The sequence below is a fragment of the Falco peregrinus genome, chromosome 10, assembly GCF_023634155.1.
Source record: "Falco peregrinus isolate bFalPer1 chromosome 10, bFalPer1.pri, whole genome shotgun sequence".
NCBI lineage: Eukaryota > Metazoa > Chordata > Aves > Falconiformes > Falconidae > Falco > Falco peregrinus.
The window spans coordinates 31,222,739-31,237,982 of NC_073730.1; the positions used below are offsets into that span (position 1 = coordinate 31,222,739).

The 15,244-nt window shown below is 44.9% G+C and overlaps 1 protein-coding gene across 17 annotated transcripts in view; it reads left to right on the forward strand.

Moving 5' to 3' along the window:
* FGGY (FGGY carbohydrate kinase domain containing) overlaps nt 1–14,891 on the forward strand; it is a 325,638-nt gene extending 310,747 nt beyond the window's left edge. For 16 of the 17 annotated variants that reach the window (XM_055814962.1, XM_055814957.1, XM_055814958.1 and 13 more), the window contains 2 exons: nt 13,958–14,019; nt 14,669–14,891. In XM_055814962.1, coding sequence (XP_055670937.1) covers nt 13,958–14,019; nt 14,669–14,750 — 144 coding nt within the window. In that variant the 3' untranslated portion in view covers nt 14,751–14,891. The remainder of the gene's footprint in view (nt 1–13,957; nt 14,020–14,668) is intronic. The other variant, XR_008748940.1, reaches the window with a different exon arrangement.
* The last annotated feature ends 353 nt before the right edge of the window (nt 14,892–15,244 follow it).

Genomic DNA, 15,244 nt, shown 5'->3' on the forward strand with positions numbered 1-15,244 from the left:
TGTATGTATTCCACCCATGCATGCAGTGGTTTTTCTGCAGCATTAGCAGTAAGGGTTAAGTAAGAAGGGCTTCTCTGTATCAGGATCCCTGTTTGTATTGTAACTCCTCAAGTATGAACAGATATGAACATTCAGAAATGTTAGACACCTCAAATCAGCAGGCTTGTTTAATGTCCTGGAGATAAGAACTGAATCGCCCGGCTTCACAGATCACACAAATACCATGTAAAATGTAGGGTAGTATTTTTTAGTGACAGAGGGGAAAAAAAGCTGCATTTGCCAATGTCGTTCTTCTTAGCCTGGTGATGGCAGACACCCTGCCATCAGCAGTACTAGTTCAAATCTGACGTAAACCGCTATAGTATCAAATTCTTCAGAGTTTACCTCTGTATAAATAAAAGCAGAATTTTGCAATGAGAAAACAATATATGTTACCTAGCTTGAGGGTCAGAGTACATAGGTTTTATTGCCAGCTTTGCCACTGACTCTGTGACGTTGGGCAAGTTGTTTAACTTTGTTCTTCATCCAACTGATTTGTGAAGCAGACGTAGCGGTGTTTAAGTACCTCAGAGGCTGGTCTTATAGTTACATTAAAAGTGATAGAATTAAAAGTGCAAAGAAAATCTATGATGCTGCTAATGGTGTTGCTCTGGAAGATTTAAGTAAGAACGGAAATGCCGGTAGACAACTCAGTTGCACATAATTGGAATATCTTTTGGTTTCTGAACGGGAAAACAGAATCTTACTTGAGAACTGCAACCAGTTTATTATGTGTGGTAATCTTCATTGCGGTGTATATAATATGAAAGGTGGCCTAGGCAGTATGACACTACTACAACTCTAAAGGTTATATCAGTTTTTAATATTTACAGCATTCATTACTTTTAGAGGTTGTGTTATACATTGACAATGAAATGCACTTCATGTGCAGAATTCTTGTTTTTAGAAAATATTTGGGCAGGAATGGGAGACCACATCCTTTAAAACACAAATTCACTCATAGTTTGTATTGGCAGTTCCTTAGGAGCAGCAAAGGCCAATTCAAGATCAGCATTTTCATTCACAGGCTTGTAGCCTTAGACATCTAACGCTGTAACTTAGACATTTAGCACGCAGCTGCGACACTGGGTGCTCTTTTTGCTCAAGTATGGAGCCTTCTAAGCTGCAGTTGTAGATGCTCGCTGGAGACTTCTGAAAATCAGATGTTATCCTTTTTTTAACTGCAGTGGGATCAGGATTAGCAGAAACAACAGATGCATCTTGCATTGCTGAGCATTTTTTGATTTGCATCTGAAACTGGTTTGTGACAGGTCAGTAACCCAATGAATGTAATGTAAAACACTCAGCAGGATAAGACCTCCTTGTTATAAATGTATCCTTTTTCTGGCGTGTCTGGGTTGTATTTTTTTTAATTAAGTTACTCAGTTGTAGAATGGCCTGCATTCCTTCTCTTCTGTAAAAATGAAATGACTGACAGCTTTTCAGTTGCACATGGTCCTACTGTTTGTTGGAAGAGGAGGGGGCAGGATGGGACCCGACCAAATTTTTGATGTACTATATATAGAGAAAAAAATGTTGAGCATGAGAAAACCACTTCTTATCAAGTAATTCAGTTAGATCTGATAAAGTCTTATTTTATATAGCTCTTCACAAATTATTCTAATCCCAATAACCAAGCCAGAGCAGAACAATGGGTAAGTGCATTTAGAAAAATTGTACGGTAAAATTAGGACTTTCATCAGATAAAAGTAATTCACTTTCCCTCCCCCTATTCTAGACTTGTCATAGCCAAAGAAATACCTTTGAATAAAAAACAGCTTTTTTTTTTTTTTTTTTTTTTTTTTTAGATTTGCTGTATTAAGCAATTTCCAAAGTACAAAATTGCTGCTAATGGAAAAGCGAAACAAATCTGGGATCTTGAGCTAGTGGAGTATTCGTGCAAGTAATTAGCCTGTACAAAAGGAGCATTCATCTTGAAATGACAGATAAGTGCTAAGGACAGGATTGAAAACTGTAAATATGTTAGCACTTTAAGCGAGAGCACAGCTTCAGCACTTGTTAGACTCATCAGCTGCTGTAAACAATATGGATCTTTGAAATGATCTCTGCTGAGATCTCAGCACATCAGATAATGATATAGTTGTTCATTTTTGCTTCTTCTGTTTTGTTTTTTCTTTGAGAAAGTACTTTCTGCAAAGAATAGGCCTGTGCTGCTGCCAGCACACACACTTATCTTTCTCAACGAGCAGACCCGGCGAGGGCTCAGAGTCACTGTGGGGAGTAAAGAACAAGCCTGCAGAGCTGGGCTCTGCCTTTCCCGATTTATGCACGAGCGAGGAACAGTATGTGCAGCTGCAGTACAACTTTCCTCTCATGGCTGTGCCTCTACTCAAGGCTAGGAAAGGCTCTTTGAGGTCATCCAGGCTCAGTTCACAGTTAGGACACCTCTTCAAGTATGATTTTAGAAGGCAGGCTGTTCAGGTGGTGGTAGCAGTTTGTCTTGTGTAGCTTTGCAAAGGGTTAACAGTGACCAAGTTGTAACAGTGGAGGGTTTCATTTTGTGAAAACTGCATACAATAGAAATTAATTTGAAACTAATAAATCCCCTTTGCAAAGGGCACTATAAACAGCTTGCATACCACGATAACTCACAAACGCTCGCTGACCTCGCTGAGGTTCTGATTGGTGACCTACAAGTGAAAAGCTCCATGAGCCGTTTGAGTCTCTGCTATTCATCTCTTCTCTCAGCTTGCTGTCTTTAAATAAAAGGACAGACCCTCAGCAGCAGGAACTGGCTCGATTCTTAGGATCAGCTGAATCGTGAAGCACAAAGTGTTTTTTCTTCAGTTGTGTCCCGCACGGGCTGGATTTCCCTCCTAAGTGTTTGATATTAATCTAGCGGTGTTATTGATTCCCATGGAATATCTGAGAAGCTGAGGTGTAGAAGGCTTGCGTGACTTGTCCAAGATTAAATTTCGGGAGCCGATGTATCTGACTGCCCTCTTACAGTCACAGAAGTTGTGCTGGGAAGAGCTGTCCCCTGTAAGCGCTTCAGGAGCAGTGGGTTAGAAATTTCTCATTAGAGTGAAGGGGCAAAGTTTGCCTGGAAATAGGAGCCACAAGGTGCAGATCACTGGGAGCTTAGAAAAAGGGAAACAGGATGGGACAGCAAAGTAAAAGTAGGAATGGTGACCCAGCTGGGTGTTGTACGGTGAGAACATCCCTCTGGAGGGATTTTGTGGTGTTCGCCTTTCCCAGAGATAAAAAGGATAGCTTATAAACAAGCTTGTCCACCCTCCCACCTAGCCAAAATTTGGAGGTGGGAAGGTGGAGGCTGTCTAGTGTCCTCTTCTCTGCAAGATTTCAGCTTTTAAGATAACCCCTGGGGCAGGATGGTGCTATATTAGATCTCAGGCTGTGAGCCAGCCAAGCTCTGCTACCACTTGATGACTCACATGCTAACTGCACTTTTAACTCTAACTGGTGTGTTTTCAGACAGAACCAGCTATTGTTTTGGGCACAGTCAATTATAAAATGTGCTCTGTTTCTATTTGCCAAATGAATACAGATGCTTTCTTAGAAGATCTCCCAAGGAAAAAGATGCCTCAGATACCTTTAAAAATTCCTGCTGGCAATGCTGGATGGCAGGTTTGATTTGCTCATTAAAAGAGGTTATGTAATAATGCTGTAATCAAAGGCTCTTTTATGGCTCTGGGGCAGGTGGGGATTAATAGCCCTTGGTTTTGCTTTTGTATGGAAAAATGTCAGGCCTGACAGCTAGAGTAGTGATGCGCGTAACTTTTGACTTTTATCGATGAGAAAAATTTCTTCCCAATGAATTTGTGTAAGTTGGTGCCTCCAGGTTTTTCTGTGCAAGAAATGTAATTGCAATGCACAGACAGTTTGTGCATAGAAAGAGGTTCCTACTTACACGGAAGTTGTAATGCCAAAGAGAACTGTATTTACCACTTCCCAGTGGTCTCCGAGAGATAGCAGCCAAACATTTTAGGAGCAAGGAGAGCAGAACAGCTGTTGGGATGTGACTGTTACAGTGTCCTCATACAAGTCTCTCTGAGGTCTGTGCCTACGGGAATTTCACAGTTCAGGTTGAGATTCTCCCTTGGTGGTGTTAGAGCACATTTAGCAACAGACTGGCTGTCCCATTGGTCAGACCAAGCTTCCCAGGTTTAGGGAATTTGTAGCGATATGTATCCAGCATTTAAAGTGCTTTTTAGGAGCAGCGCTCTTCTTGAAGGACAGTTGTAATGGCAGAACAGCAAATGAGAGCAGTAGCTTCTCATCCCTGGCTGCCTCTGATTTTCAGACCCAGAGAGGAGAGGATGCCTGGTTTTTAACAAAATGGGACAATATCATCAGCTGATCACAGAACCGTGTCATAGAATAGTTTAAAGATCAGGTAGTCAACCCCCCCTGCGGTGAGCAGCATGCCTTGCTTCAGCTCCCACTTAGTTGAGCCACTTGTAGCCCCTAATTTGGGAAAGAAAAATACTTTCTGAAACGATGTGTTAGGAAAGGTTACTGACTTCTTGTCTGTCGCAATCATGGCAAGGAACCATTTGCCTTCTGTCACAGTAGCTGTCCTGTACTGTGCTTCATGAGGAGAAACGGCTATGCAGTCCAGCTCTGAGTCTTAACCGATTTCTCGATTCTTCTAGCTTTTACTCTCTGCCTGCCACACTTTGGATATCTATAAAATACCAGTTTTTCTTTTAAGTGATATTTTTTGTTGGAGATAGGATGTCTGTAAGGTTACTAGAAAGGCTTTCTTCATATTTTAGTGCAGTTTCACTCTCTGCTTTAACATCTCAACCTTCTACAGGTTTACAGTAGTGAAAGACTTTTTTTTTTAAAGGTCTCTTGTTTTTTACGAGCCCCTGTCCACTGTAATTTCCCAAATGCAGTCCAGATTGGGTAAAATGTAAGCATATTTCTGAGGAACAGGGTGGGTTTTGTTTTTTATAGTAAACCACACATCAAATTAACTAGATAAAAAATAATCCCAAATCAAAACTCACAGCAGGGATTTCCCTCATTAACCTCAGGTAGACACTGGAGAATGGCAAAGAATACATTTGAAAGGTGAGGGGAAAAGGAAATTCTCCTTCGGCAGTGTTGGACATAGGGGAGGAATAAGCAGATGGAGAAGAGTGAAATGTTGCAAATAGTTTTGTTTTCTTGTTAGGGAGTAACCCTAAAGCAAAGTGTAGGCAGAAGCTGACAAAATCGCAGCTAGATACCCCCAAAATGGTAAAACCCAGCGAGTGGGGAAGTGGAGAGACATGTGTAGATTAATTAGATCGAAAAAATGTTTTGACAGCATAAGTGAACATATGGAAAGAATTGAGAGAACCCAGTCCAGTTCCCCATGTGTAAACGATGCCTTAGCCATAGCTCATAAAGCAAATACAGATGCAAAAAAAAAAAAAATAAAAAAGGAAGAAAAAAAAAAGCCCCTTTTCTATCCCCTCCCCCCAGTAAACCCCAATCCATTGCCAGATGGCAAATAAAAGTTTGAACTCAATGACTAAATGCAAGGAAAGCTGTACGTTCAGCTTGAACGTGAAAAGAAATCAGCTGAATAAATCTGAATTTTGCACCTTAAAGGAAGTGGTGCAGTTCAACTAAATATTGTGTCAAGTACACAGCCGAGTGAGTGTCAGGATATCCTGTGTGGGTGCTTGTTCTTCAGCTTCTCTGTTTTACCCTCTCCTGCCCAAAGGACGACTCCTGCTTTCTGTCCAGCTCATTTCTTTTGTTGTGCAGGTCACTGTGGAATCACACACCTGCCCTGCCTACCCCAAAGGTTTTACCACCTAAAATTGAGGGGAAAAAACTTAGGATAGATAGTGCAACAGAGGGTGAGAAGGGAGCCAGAGAAGCAAAATAACTTATTCCAGGTTTTGCGAGGAGCAGCGCTCCCAAGCTTAGTTTACTTCATCACCAGCAGTGACGAGTAGGGCTGATGTAGCTTGTAGCTGTAGTACAGTGCTCTGCATCTGGATCTGATGTCAGGATCTGCTGTTGGGATCTGCTCTCGACTCCCAGGTGAGCTTGCTTTCTGTTAAACAGCGCTACTTGTCAGCATAACATTTCCAAGTCTAAAAAGTGGGTTAAATCAATGTATTTTCATGTGGTTTATACGGACAAACCTTCTTAGTCTATTGTAACAGTGATGCTGTGTGTGGTTAACAAATGTATTCCACCTCAGGAGGGGGTGAGGGAACTGTACGGTCTGGCGTTGGTGGTGGAGTCAGGGAGCCTCCCCTCCGGTAAGGAAGCTGCCAGCTGTGGCTCGGCTGTGGAAGCCACCCTGCTGGGCAGGCTGGGCAGACCTGCGCGCTGCTGTGATCGCATCTTATCAGTACCTGGGCTAGCCCTATTAAAGCTGCCTTGGGTCTTCGTACACAGGCATTGTAAAGTGGCCATACGCTTCATGAATAAGTTATACAAGCTCATGTCAGGGTAAGTGTGGCTAAACCGTGCCCCAGACTGCTTAGATGTTGCCCACAGACTGTTGATTCACAGCACCTAGTGCCAGCAATCTGTGAAACTGAAACAGGAGCTAAACACTTGGGCTCTTTCCATTGCCCGGGTAAGCTGAAACCCCTGCTAAGCTGTCAAGTTTGCATCCAAGCAGCTTTGGGCACTAAGAGGTGCCAGCAGTGGAGCCCTCACAAAGCAAACTGCTTAATTATTTGATAGTCAAAGGCAACTTGGGGGAGTGCAGAGTCAAATCAACAACAAACCAACCTATATTTAGTAGCAGTGTGGCTAGAGCTTAGACCCAAACATAGTTTCCAGCTGATAGATGATGTAGCAATCATAGCTGACCCTCATCCCATTCTAAATTTGGTCTGCGGAATAAGTAATTAATATCATCGCTAGCACAACAAGCCACCCTTTACAGCAGCTGCATTGCCACTGCTGCTCCTCTTATGGCTTTGTCTGTTGGCTGGCCGGCCTGGCTGAAGCACAAGCTCAGTGCGATGCCAAGCTACGGTGGCCACAGCCTGTCTAATACTCAGTGTAGTCACTGAAGCAGAGTAAAAGTAGGTGCTTTGGAGGTAGAAGATGTACTGTGTCCTCATCTGCACTTGTCTCTACTGTTATGTGATCTCTTTTCCATTTGTTCCTGTCTCTGACACTAAGGAGTGAAAGCCATGCTCCTGTGGTGGAGGATGGGTCAAGCGATACGTACTTGAATGAGGCATGAAGGGCCGCAGTAGGACTGAGAGCTCCGTCTGCCACCCACAGTACAAAGTCAGGGACAAACCTAGAGTTTGCCAACTGTGTACAAGCTAGACCAAACCTGGGGGAAAATAACAGGAGCAGCCTATTTCAGAGAGAGGTAACTGAAAATTAAGAGAGTAAATTACATGTCCCAGTGACCTGGGGAGTCCGTTGCAAACTTTCTGGTTCCTGATTCAGTGCTTGAACTAGAAAACTGCATTGTCTCAGTACTGAGGATCCATCCAGTTGGCCTCTGTCAACTGAAGTTGGATGGTTTAGGGGTAGAATAGTGTTGTGCTTCTTCTAAGCTACCTGCCTGATTCCCCGCTACTGCTGTCACAGTCTTCAACAACTGCATAAAATACTCCTCTGAGATGGGCCAGCGCTGTTACTGAGTTATGGATAGTGAGATTCAAAAGGCCAGTGACTTTTTCCTGGAAGACAGACTTGAACTCAAGTCCTGAGCTGGTGTCCTGCTCGCTGGACCTCCATCCTTCCATCCTCTTCTCCCTCCTCTGTAGTCTCACTTACAGACAGAAACTCTCTCTGTCTCTCTGAGGTTTGATATGAACATAGAAATCTACGCTGGAACAGAGCAAAAGGAAAATACAAGCTTGTGTGAAATTTTCCACCTTTTCACTAAGTGAATGAAAGCCAAATTTTCACACTTTGGTCTTAGGTGTGAAATTTTTGCTCAGCTCTAATATTTATCCATAATGTGTTTAAAACTTGGCTCACTCCATTCAGAATACCACAGAGAATTGAGTTACAGATTTTGGGCTTTGTGCATGCTGCCAAGATCTGCCCCTATAACTCAAACAAATTTAAGGGGGGAAAAAAAACGACTAAAAAAATATTGTATACGGTCCATCACATGCTTTCTTCATGCAGTCATATACCACTAAAAAGTAATGTTCTGCTAGGGCTGTGTTACATAAATATATTCATGTAACTCCCCTAAGCATAGATAAGGTGAATATTGCATCTCCAGGCTATTAAGTAAGTAATCCCTAAATAAAGGCCTATAAGAAAATAGCAGCCTTGCTTACAGTTCTTAGAAAAGTTTAAAAGTATTTCTTGAACATCAGCATTTCAAGAAATCTATTTTTTCCCCTCAAATTCCAATATATCTGTGGCTGGACTTCTTAAAATGATGCTAGTTAGCATCTGCTAGTCTCAGCTTATGTGTGTGGAATAGAGATGAGTGAGAGAGAGGTTCTTCGGTGCTGAAGAGCAGTAAGAGTTATTACATATAACATTATTTACTGTTTTTGTTATGAGGACTTAGAAGTATAAAGTCAGACTGTTAGTTTGAAGGTACTTACACCTGCTGAAATCTGTAAATCAGAACAAATCTGGTGGAGAAGAATGTTCCTACATTTCAGTCTACTGTGAACGGGGTAACTTTTAAATTCTTTTCCTCTGATGCTGGATCTGTGACTGTGGAGCTGTACAAAAACACCAGAGAGGCAAGACTGGCTGGAGTGGGAGTCTGAGTAATGTCTTCAGGGTAGGGAAGGTAAATTCGTGTTTCAAAGGTCTGTGTGATTCAGGAGTTGAGACTGACCTTCCATGCATACCCTCGTGTCATTCTCCGGAATGATGTGAAGAAGCACATTTGCTTGTACAGATTTCTCACTACTTTTTGCTGTAAGAATGGCAGCATTTGATCACTTGGCTTGTATTGGCACAATGAAAATTAGTATCATTTCCTCCTTTTGCATAAGTACTAAGATGAAGCGAATGAACAGCTTCAGTTTGGGGAGAAGAAGGGTAAGCCATCTTGTGCCAGCTTGTTCCGAGATTCCCGAATGAGTTATAAGTTATGATCCAAAACTGGTTTGCGGCAGAGGTATTTTTCATCCTTCATTCGTAGGCCGCTCATTCTTGGTGCAACAGAGCCACGGCTGTCACTGGACAAGCCACAGACCAGCACCAGACTTAGTTAATTAGCATTCGAGTGCCTCTCTGTGTTTTCATTTGTCTGAGGATCCTTCCCCCGAGTAGCTGGCACGCTGTTGCTATAACTGGAGCACGGTATACCCACACAGTCTGGTGAGCTTTGCTGTATGCTTTTGTGTGTGCAGGCCAAATGCTTCCAGCCACTGAAACTGTACAGTAAAGCTTTAGATGGTATGTGGTTGTTCTCACTATTAATGACTACACTAGGTAGGAGTCCAAACATTATCGAAATGAGTAAGTGGGGAGAACATAGCCGGGAAATTGCATTTGTGCTTGAATGCTTCATCCATTTAACTTTGGATACAATTTTTAAAGTACCTAAATAAAGCAGAAGCCCGAATTCTTAAGGGGACTGATGTTCCCAGCTCATTAATTTCAGTGGGATTATGTTAATTGATTTCCTTACCGAAGGCTGGCATCCCTAAATCTGGTTTCTCATTTGATATGTGCTTTTAAGGGCCTACATCCCATTACTTTTCAGTAATATCAGCCACAGGAGTCCTTGAGTCACTACTGAAAATCAGACTTAGGGATTCCTTTCCATTATTGAAAGGACGACAGCTGAAATTTCCAGCTTTTATATGCTGTGTCAAAATAGGCTTTCCCTGGGAGGTGTACTGCCTGCTGAGGCTGCCCTGGCGTCTTAAATTTACCGCTGCCCCAGATCATGCCGAAGAGCTGAATTCAGTATGGAATGAACCTGAATGCCTACTGACTTCCCCTGCTGGGTCACCCTTCCAGCAGCAAAACAGCACCTTGTTCTGAAACCGTGGTGGGCTTTGGAGAATTTTGTTCCCTGGGCCTGGGCTCCTTCTGTCCGGGGCAGGGTAACCCCGTTTGACTAACTCTTCATGGTAAGCAGAGTGTTTACTGGCTTGTATCTGTCTCAGCTTTGACACTCTAACAAAAGGTTAGAAATCATGAATGCATCCCTTTATTTCTGCTCCACAGTGCCTCTCTTTTTTTTCTGTGTAAACCCTTCACTTGCCTCTTGCCCAGCCTTTAGAAATTATGATCAAATGCGAACTTTCAGGGTTTATTTATAGCATAGCCTTTATGGAAAGAGAGAAAAGAAATGATTAAAAAGCAATTTTACAAAATATTTTGTTTTAAGAGAGAATTCGTTGTGTTCAAATCACTCTATTCATTGTACTGTCTAGACTGGCAAACAAAGAAGATAGAGCGTCATTCAAATTAAGATTGTGAAATTCTTGGTGACTGGAATTAGATTTGGATGTCAACCCTCAAACAAACTATTTCTGAACAGCAGTATTATCACTTCGCTATATTTAAGGCTTTGTTGGAGACAGAGCAGTGCACAAGGTTGATCCGATTCAGTAATGCGATTCTAACGTTCCTTTGTTTCCGATTTCATTATAAATTCATATTTTCAACGTTCTGTTCCTCTTTGCCCCCAGAAAATTGTTGAAAAGACTCTCCTCTGGGAGTATAGTTTTTGTTCAAACTAACAATGACCAAACTGACTTAAAAAAACCACCAAAACAACACACAACCAAAATGCAAATTGAGAGGGAATTAATTTAGCGTATCTTGAGCAACCTAGAATGAGTGAGTTGTTAAAAATTGCTGGGTGTATATTTTTTAACATGTCATTCCACATTACCATGGTAGTTGCTGTGAGACCTTAATGCAGTGGATTCTCAAAGACCTATGTATTTTCAGTAGATTTAAAAATACGTATTTTAGCCAATAAACTGGAAAGATTGCTTTGGCATCTTCCTCCTTAGCTAAAGGTGGATAGTCGGGTGGACCAGCAGAAGATAAGCAGCAGCCAGGTCCTGTTTCCTAGTTTTGATCCGGCCTTGAGGGGCCGGTTTTCCTTTAGGGATCTCTCCAGCCTGCTCTGCTCCGGGCCCCCTGGGAGCAGTGGCACCCTCTGCTGCTGCCCGTGGGAGGACGGGGTCTCTGTGCCAGGGGTTTCAGGTTTGAGGAGACCTCATAGGGAGGGCTTTCATCAGCCCTTGGTTTCACCCTTTGAAGATGGCTGCTGCAAAGCACTTGGTCTGAAAGCTGGAGTGTTGCAAGTGCTGGGTGTGGGGGAGGCACAGGTGGGGAGCGAGGGGATGTGCGGGAGGGAGCCCCAGCCAGGCCCGGGGCTGCAGTGGCCAGCGGGGCAGCTGGGCCGAGCCAGGCTGCCCTCACCTTCCACACCTGGTGGAGTCGGCGCTGGTGTCTTGTCTTTTGAACCAGCCTGAGGAGACCTGGAATTAATGAGGAACAGCATAAAAACAAAACCTGTCTGAAGATATCTCTATCTCAAAAGGCTGGCTTATTTCCCAAAGAAGCAGTAATGTGTTTTTCAGTACTGGAAGTCATAAGAGGCCCCAGAGTAAGGCAGCACACAGGTGTGTGGGGTACTTGGGGCAGAAGCGGCGCGTGTCCTGGGATAGGCGCTGTTCGAGTCCTGTTCTCTGAACGCTGCCCGGGACGGGGCAGCAGCTGGCAGGGCCTGCCTGTGCAGAGGGGGTGTATGGCAGTTGGTCCAGCTCTTTCATTTTTTTTGCACCTGAAAAAAAAAAATAATTGGCATTTGTCTGATACGTTTAGACCTTTTAGATGTCTTGGTTTTATTTTTGTTCAGTATCTCCAGGGCAATTCGAAAGGAGAGAGAAAGCAGGGAGCAGAAAGCAAGGTGACTCTTGCCATGCGTGACAGTGCTTCGAGGGGCTTTGCCTTTGCCTTATGTTTTCTGTAAGACACACGCTATCTGGAGAGGCAGTATTGATTGTAACAGAGGGAACTGTTTTTTACTCCGAGAGGGTTTTTTTCTGTGTGTTTGTTCATTTTTTTGGGGTAGCCTCTAAATCCAGCTGGCCATGCAAGGGAGTTGTAAAAGACAAACTATTGCAAACAGGAACAATGCTTGGGCTAGTATCACCTGTTAAAGAACAGGGAATAAAATGCCCATTTCTCTTACTGGGAAAGATACCAACCTTTCCATGCCAGTATTTTAATCTGGCTGGTGTGCAGAGTCTCTGTGCCAGCAGGCTCACATGTCCCAGGGAAAAGAACACACTATCTCACTGGAAGTGTTATTTCAAGGGTGTTTCTTGGGGAATCAAAATACAATCAACTTCTGCACATATGAAAGAGTACGGGCATGTGAGTGCACAGAAGTACTCCCTGCTGTTTTATCAGAAGCCCTAGCGGAGTAAAACCCTGACTGCACCATCACTGGCAGTGCTTTTTACTTTGGTAGAGCCACAATTTCATCCAGTATTAACCCCCTGAGGTTGACAAACGTAGAAAGTAGGTGTTTCACATTCTAGTAGCAATTCGGACTTGCGGTATAAAAGGACTTGTCAATGCTGAAGGATGAAGCAAACGTGCCGAGAACATGCCAGGTGATACGGCAGGTTCAGGCAGCCAGGCAGAGCTGGGGGCTGCCGGCTGCTCTGGCACATGGGTGGCATCCCAGGCACCTCGTGCCTAGCTGAGCAAACACCGCTGTGCATGGGAGAAAGAGTGCCTGCTGGCTGCACGGCAGCCCGCTCACATCCTGCCATTTAGGTCATGATCGCGTTTCTTTAACAGGGGAAATGGGGAACCCAGAAAGACGTACAGGCTGCTGGTCATCTTGCTTGCCCTGTCCTGGGCCAGCGAAACAGTGCTCACATTGCTCATCTTCGTTGTGCAGTTCTAGGAGATCCCTGGCTGTGAAATGCTGGATTAGTGGAAAGCAGAGATTTTACTACAGCAGGTATTACAGCCTATAAAATCATCCAACCCTTTTAAAAATCCAGCCATAGCAGTTGCCTAGATGGCTTCCAGCCGCAGCACAGGCTGACTGTTCTCCAGGGGTCATTCCGATACTCTCCTAGTGCTGTGCTTTAGGCACTGACATTAAGACAGATTTAAGGTCCTGCTTAAAAGCTATGAACAATGATACTGATTTAATCAGACACTGATTCTTGAATCCTGATCTTTTGTGTTTGATACTGTTCCATCTGAAAGCTACTGCTTTCATGCTCCTTGTGAAATAACTTCCACTGAAAATAGCCTGTGCCTGCTGCCTCCACCCTTGCCTGAGGGCTTGATCCTCTATTAATGTGATTAGTGTCTCATTCACTCATTAGTGTCTCATTCCAGCGGGCTTGCTCAGGAGAGTCCACAGAAAATCAGAATCTCGCATAGATGAGGAAAGGAGCCTATTATTCGGTCCTTTCCCTTCCACAGGTGACTGTCCCAGAGGGGCATTCTGTGAGATCCCTTTGCCTGACATTGTTTTGGCCAAAAGCAGAGCAGGATCACGGGCTGCCTCACACCTCTGTGCTGGCCTGCGCGGCTGGCTGTGGGCTCCATAGCAGAACTTTGCGAGTTACCTTTGGCTTCTTGGAGCACGCCCGAGTCCTCCCTGCTGCAGCGAGTTGATAATTTAAGAATATGATTAAGGGATTTCACGTACGGTATCATTTTGTTTGAGAAATCTCCCCTCCGGGGATGCAGTGTTTTTTGGTTGGTGTAAATAATAAAAGATAAGTCTGTTCTGCCTTGGACTCCCAGAAAGAAAGAGGAACAGATTCTGGTTTACTGAGGGGTCTGCAGCACTTTGTTCTCATGACTACTATATAATGGGATTGAACATATTTTATGCCATCTGGCCTGTTCAGCCGAAACAAAATACATCAGTAATGTTCCGATTGGTTTTGAAACATCTTGTTCTTGTCAAAAAGTATTTTAAATCAAAACAGGCTTTTCCAGTTTGTGTTTTGTCTTTTACTAGGAAGCCATGGCAAAAATGGGGAAAATCGGGAGAGTCGTGCAGCCTAACCACGAGCATCAAAGGTAATACCGGCCTCGGCGAGCCCCGCGGGCGGCCGGTGTCCGCGGCCCGCCCGGGCTGGCAGGGATTACACGGGCACCCGACGGCGGGGGAGGCCCGGCCGTGCCCCCGCCTTGCCTCGGCGCCGCGCCAGGCCCCCCCGGAGCTGCCCCCCCCCCCCCGGAGCTGCCCCCCGGAGCGGCCTCCCCGGAGCGGCGGCGGGTCCCCAGCGGCGCGGCCATCCCCGCGTCCCGCCCGGCGCGCTGCGGGGCCCGCTGCGGAGGCGCTCCCGCCCGGCGCACGGGCACCCCCTGCCGGCGGCCGGCGGCACTGCCCGCCCTCGGGCCCGGGCGCTGCGCGGCTGCGGGGAGCCCGGCGGCCGTGCGGGGCAGGAGGGCGCGAAGCCCCCGTGCCTCCCCGCCGGAGGGAGAGCCCTCTGAGCTCCAGAGCTGGCGGGAGGGGAAACGCAAGGTGTCCTTGTACCGGGAAATGGCAGCTGTGGGGGGAGCCCTGCTCCGGCAGCCTGCCGGCAGGACTCTGCTCCTTGTGCGAGCTGGGGTTAGGGAAGAGTCGGAGCGGCTCTGATGCTAAATGAAGGAAGTAAACATATCTGTTACAGGGGATTTAAATCCTAAAAGCTCAGGCTTTGCTGAAATTAACTTTCTTACACAGATTTTATGACAAGAAATACGAAGTGTTTCTGAAACTTGTGGAACATCAGAGAGAGTATCGCTCCATCATGAACAGCTTCTGATCTGGAGTCATAATTGGGGAACAGCAGGGATAACAAATCTCTTGCGATGAGGGTAATTCTACTGTCCATGGTGAAAATATGCTTTTATCATTTAAGGTCTACATTTTAATTTTTAATGAGAAATAAAATGCACTCACTTCACTGCGGAGCACTGAGTATTTTCTGTCGGCAATCCCTGCACCCCGGGGCCAAGGAATAACCATTTGCTCCGGTCAGAAGACAAGACGGCCAGCTGCCGGTACCCCAGGGGCTGTATTTAGACTGGCCACAAGCAGGAGCAGCACAAGGGACAGCGGACATGACTCAAGGGACTTGAATCGCTGCCCTTTGCCATGCTTTTCACAGGTAACTACACCTGGCATCACGCATGGTCTTTTTTATTTTAGTGTCTGCCACAGCTGAGACCCAAACACGATTTCCATTGGCAAGTTCAGTTTGGGTTTGTATTTTTTAGCTGATTATAATTCTTCTTTGGTGGCTGGTATTTGAGAATC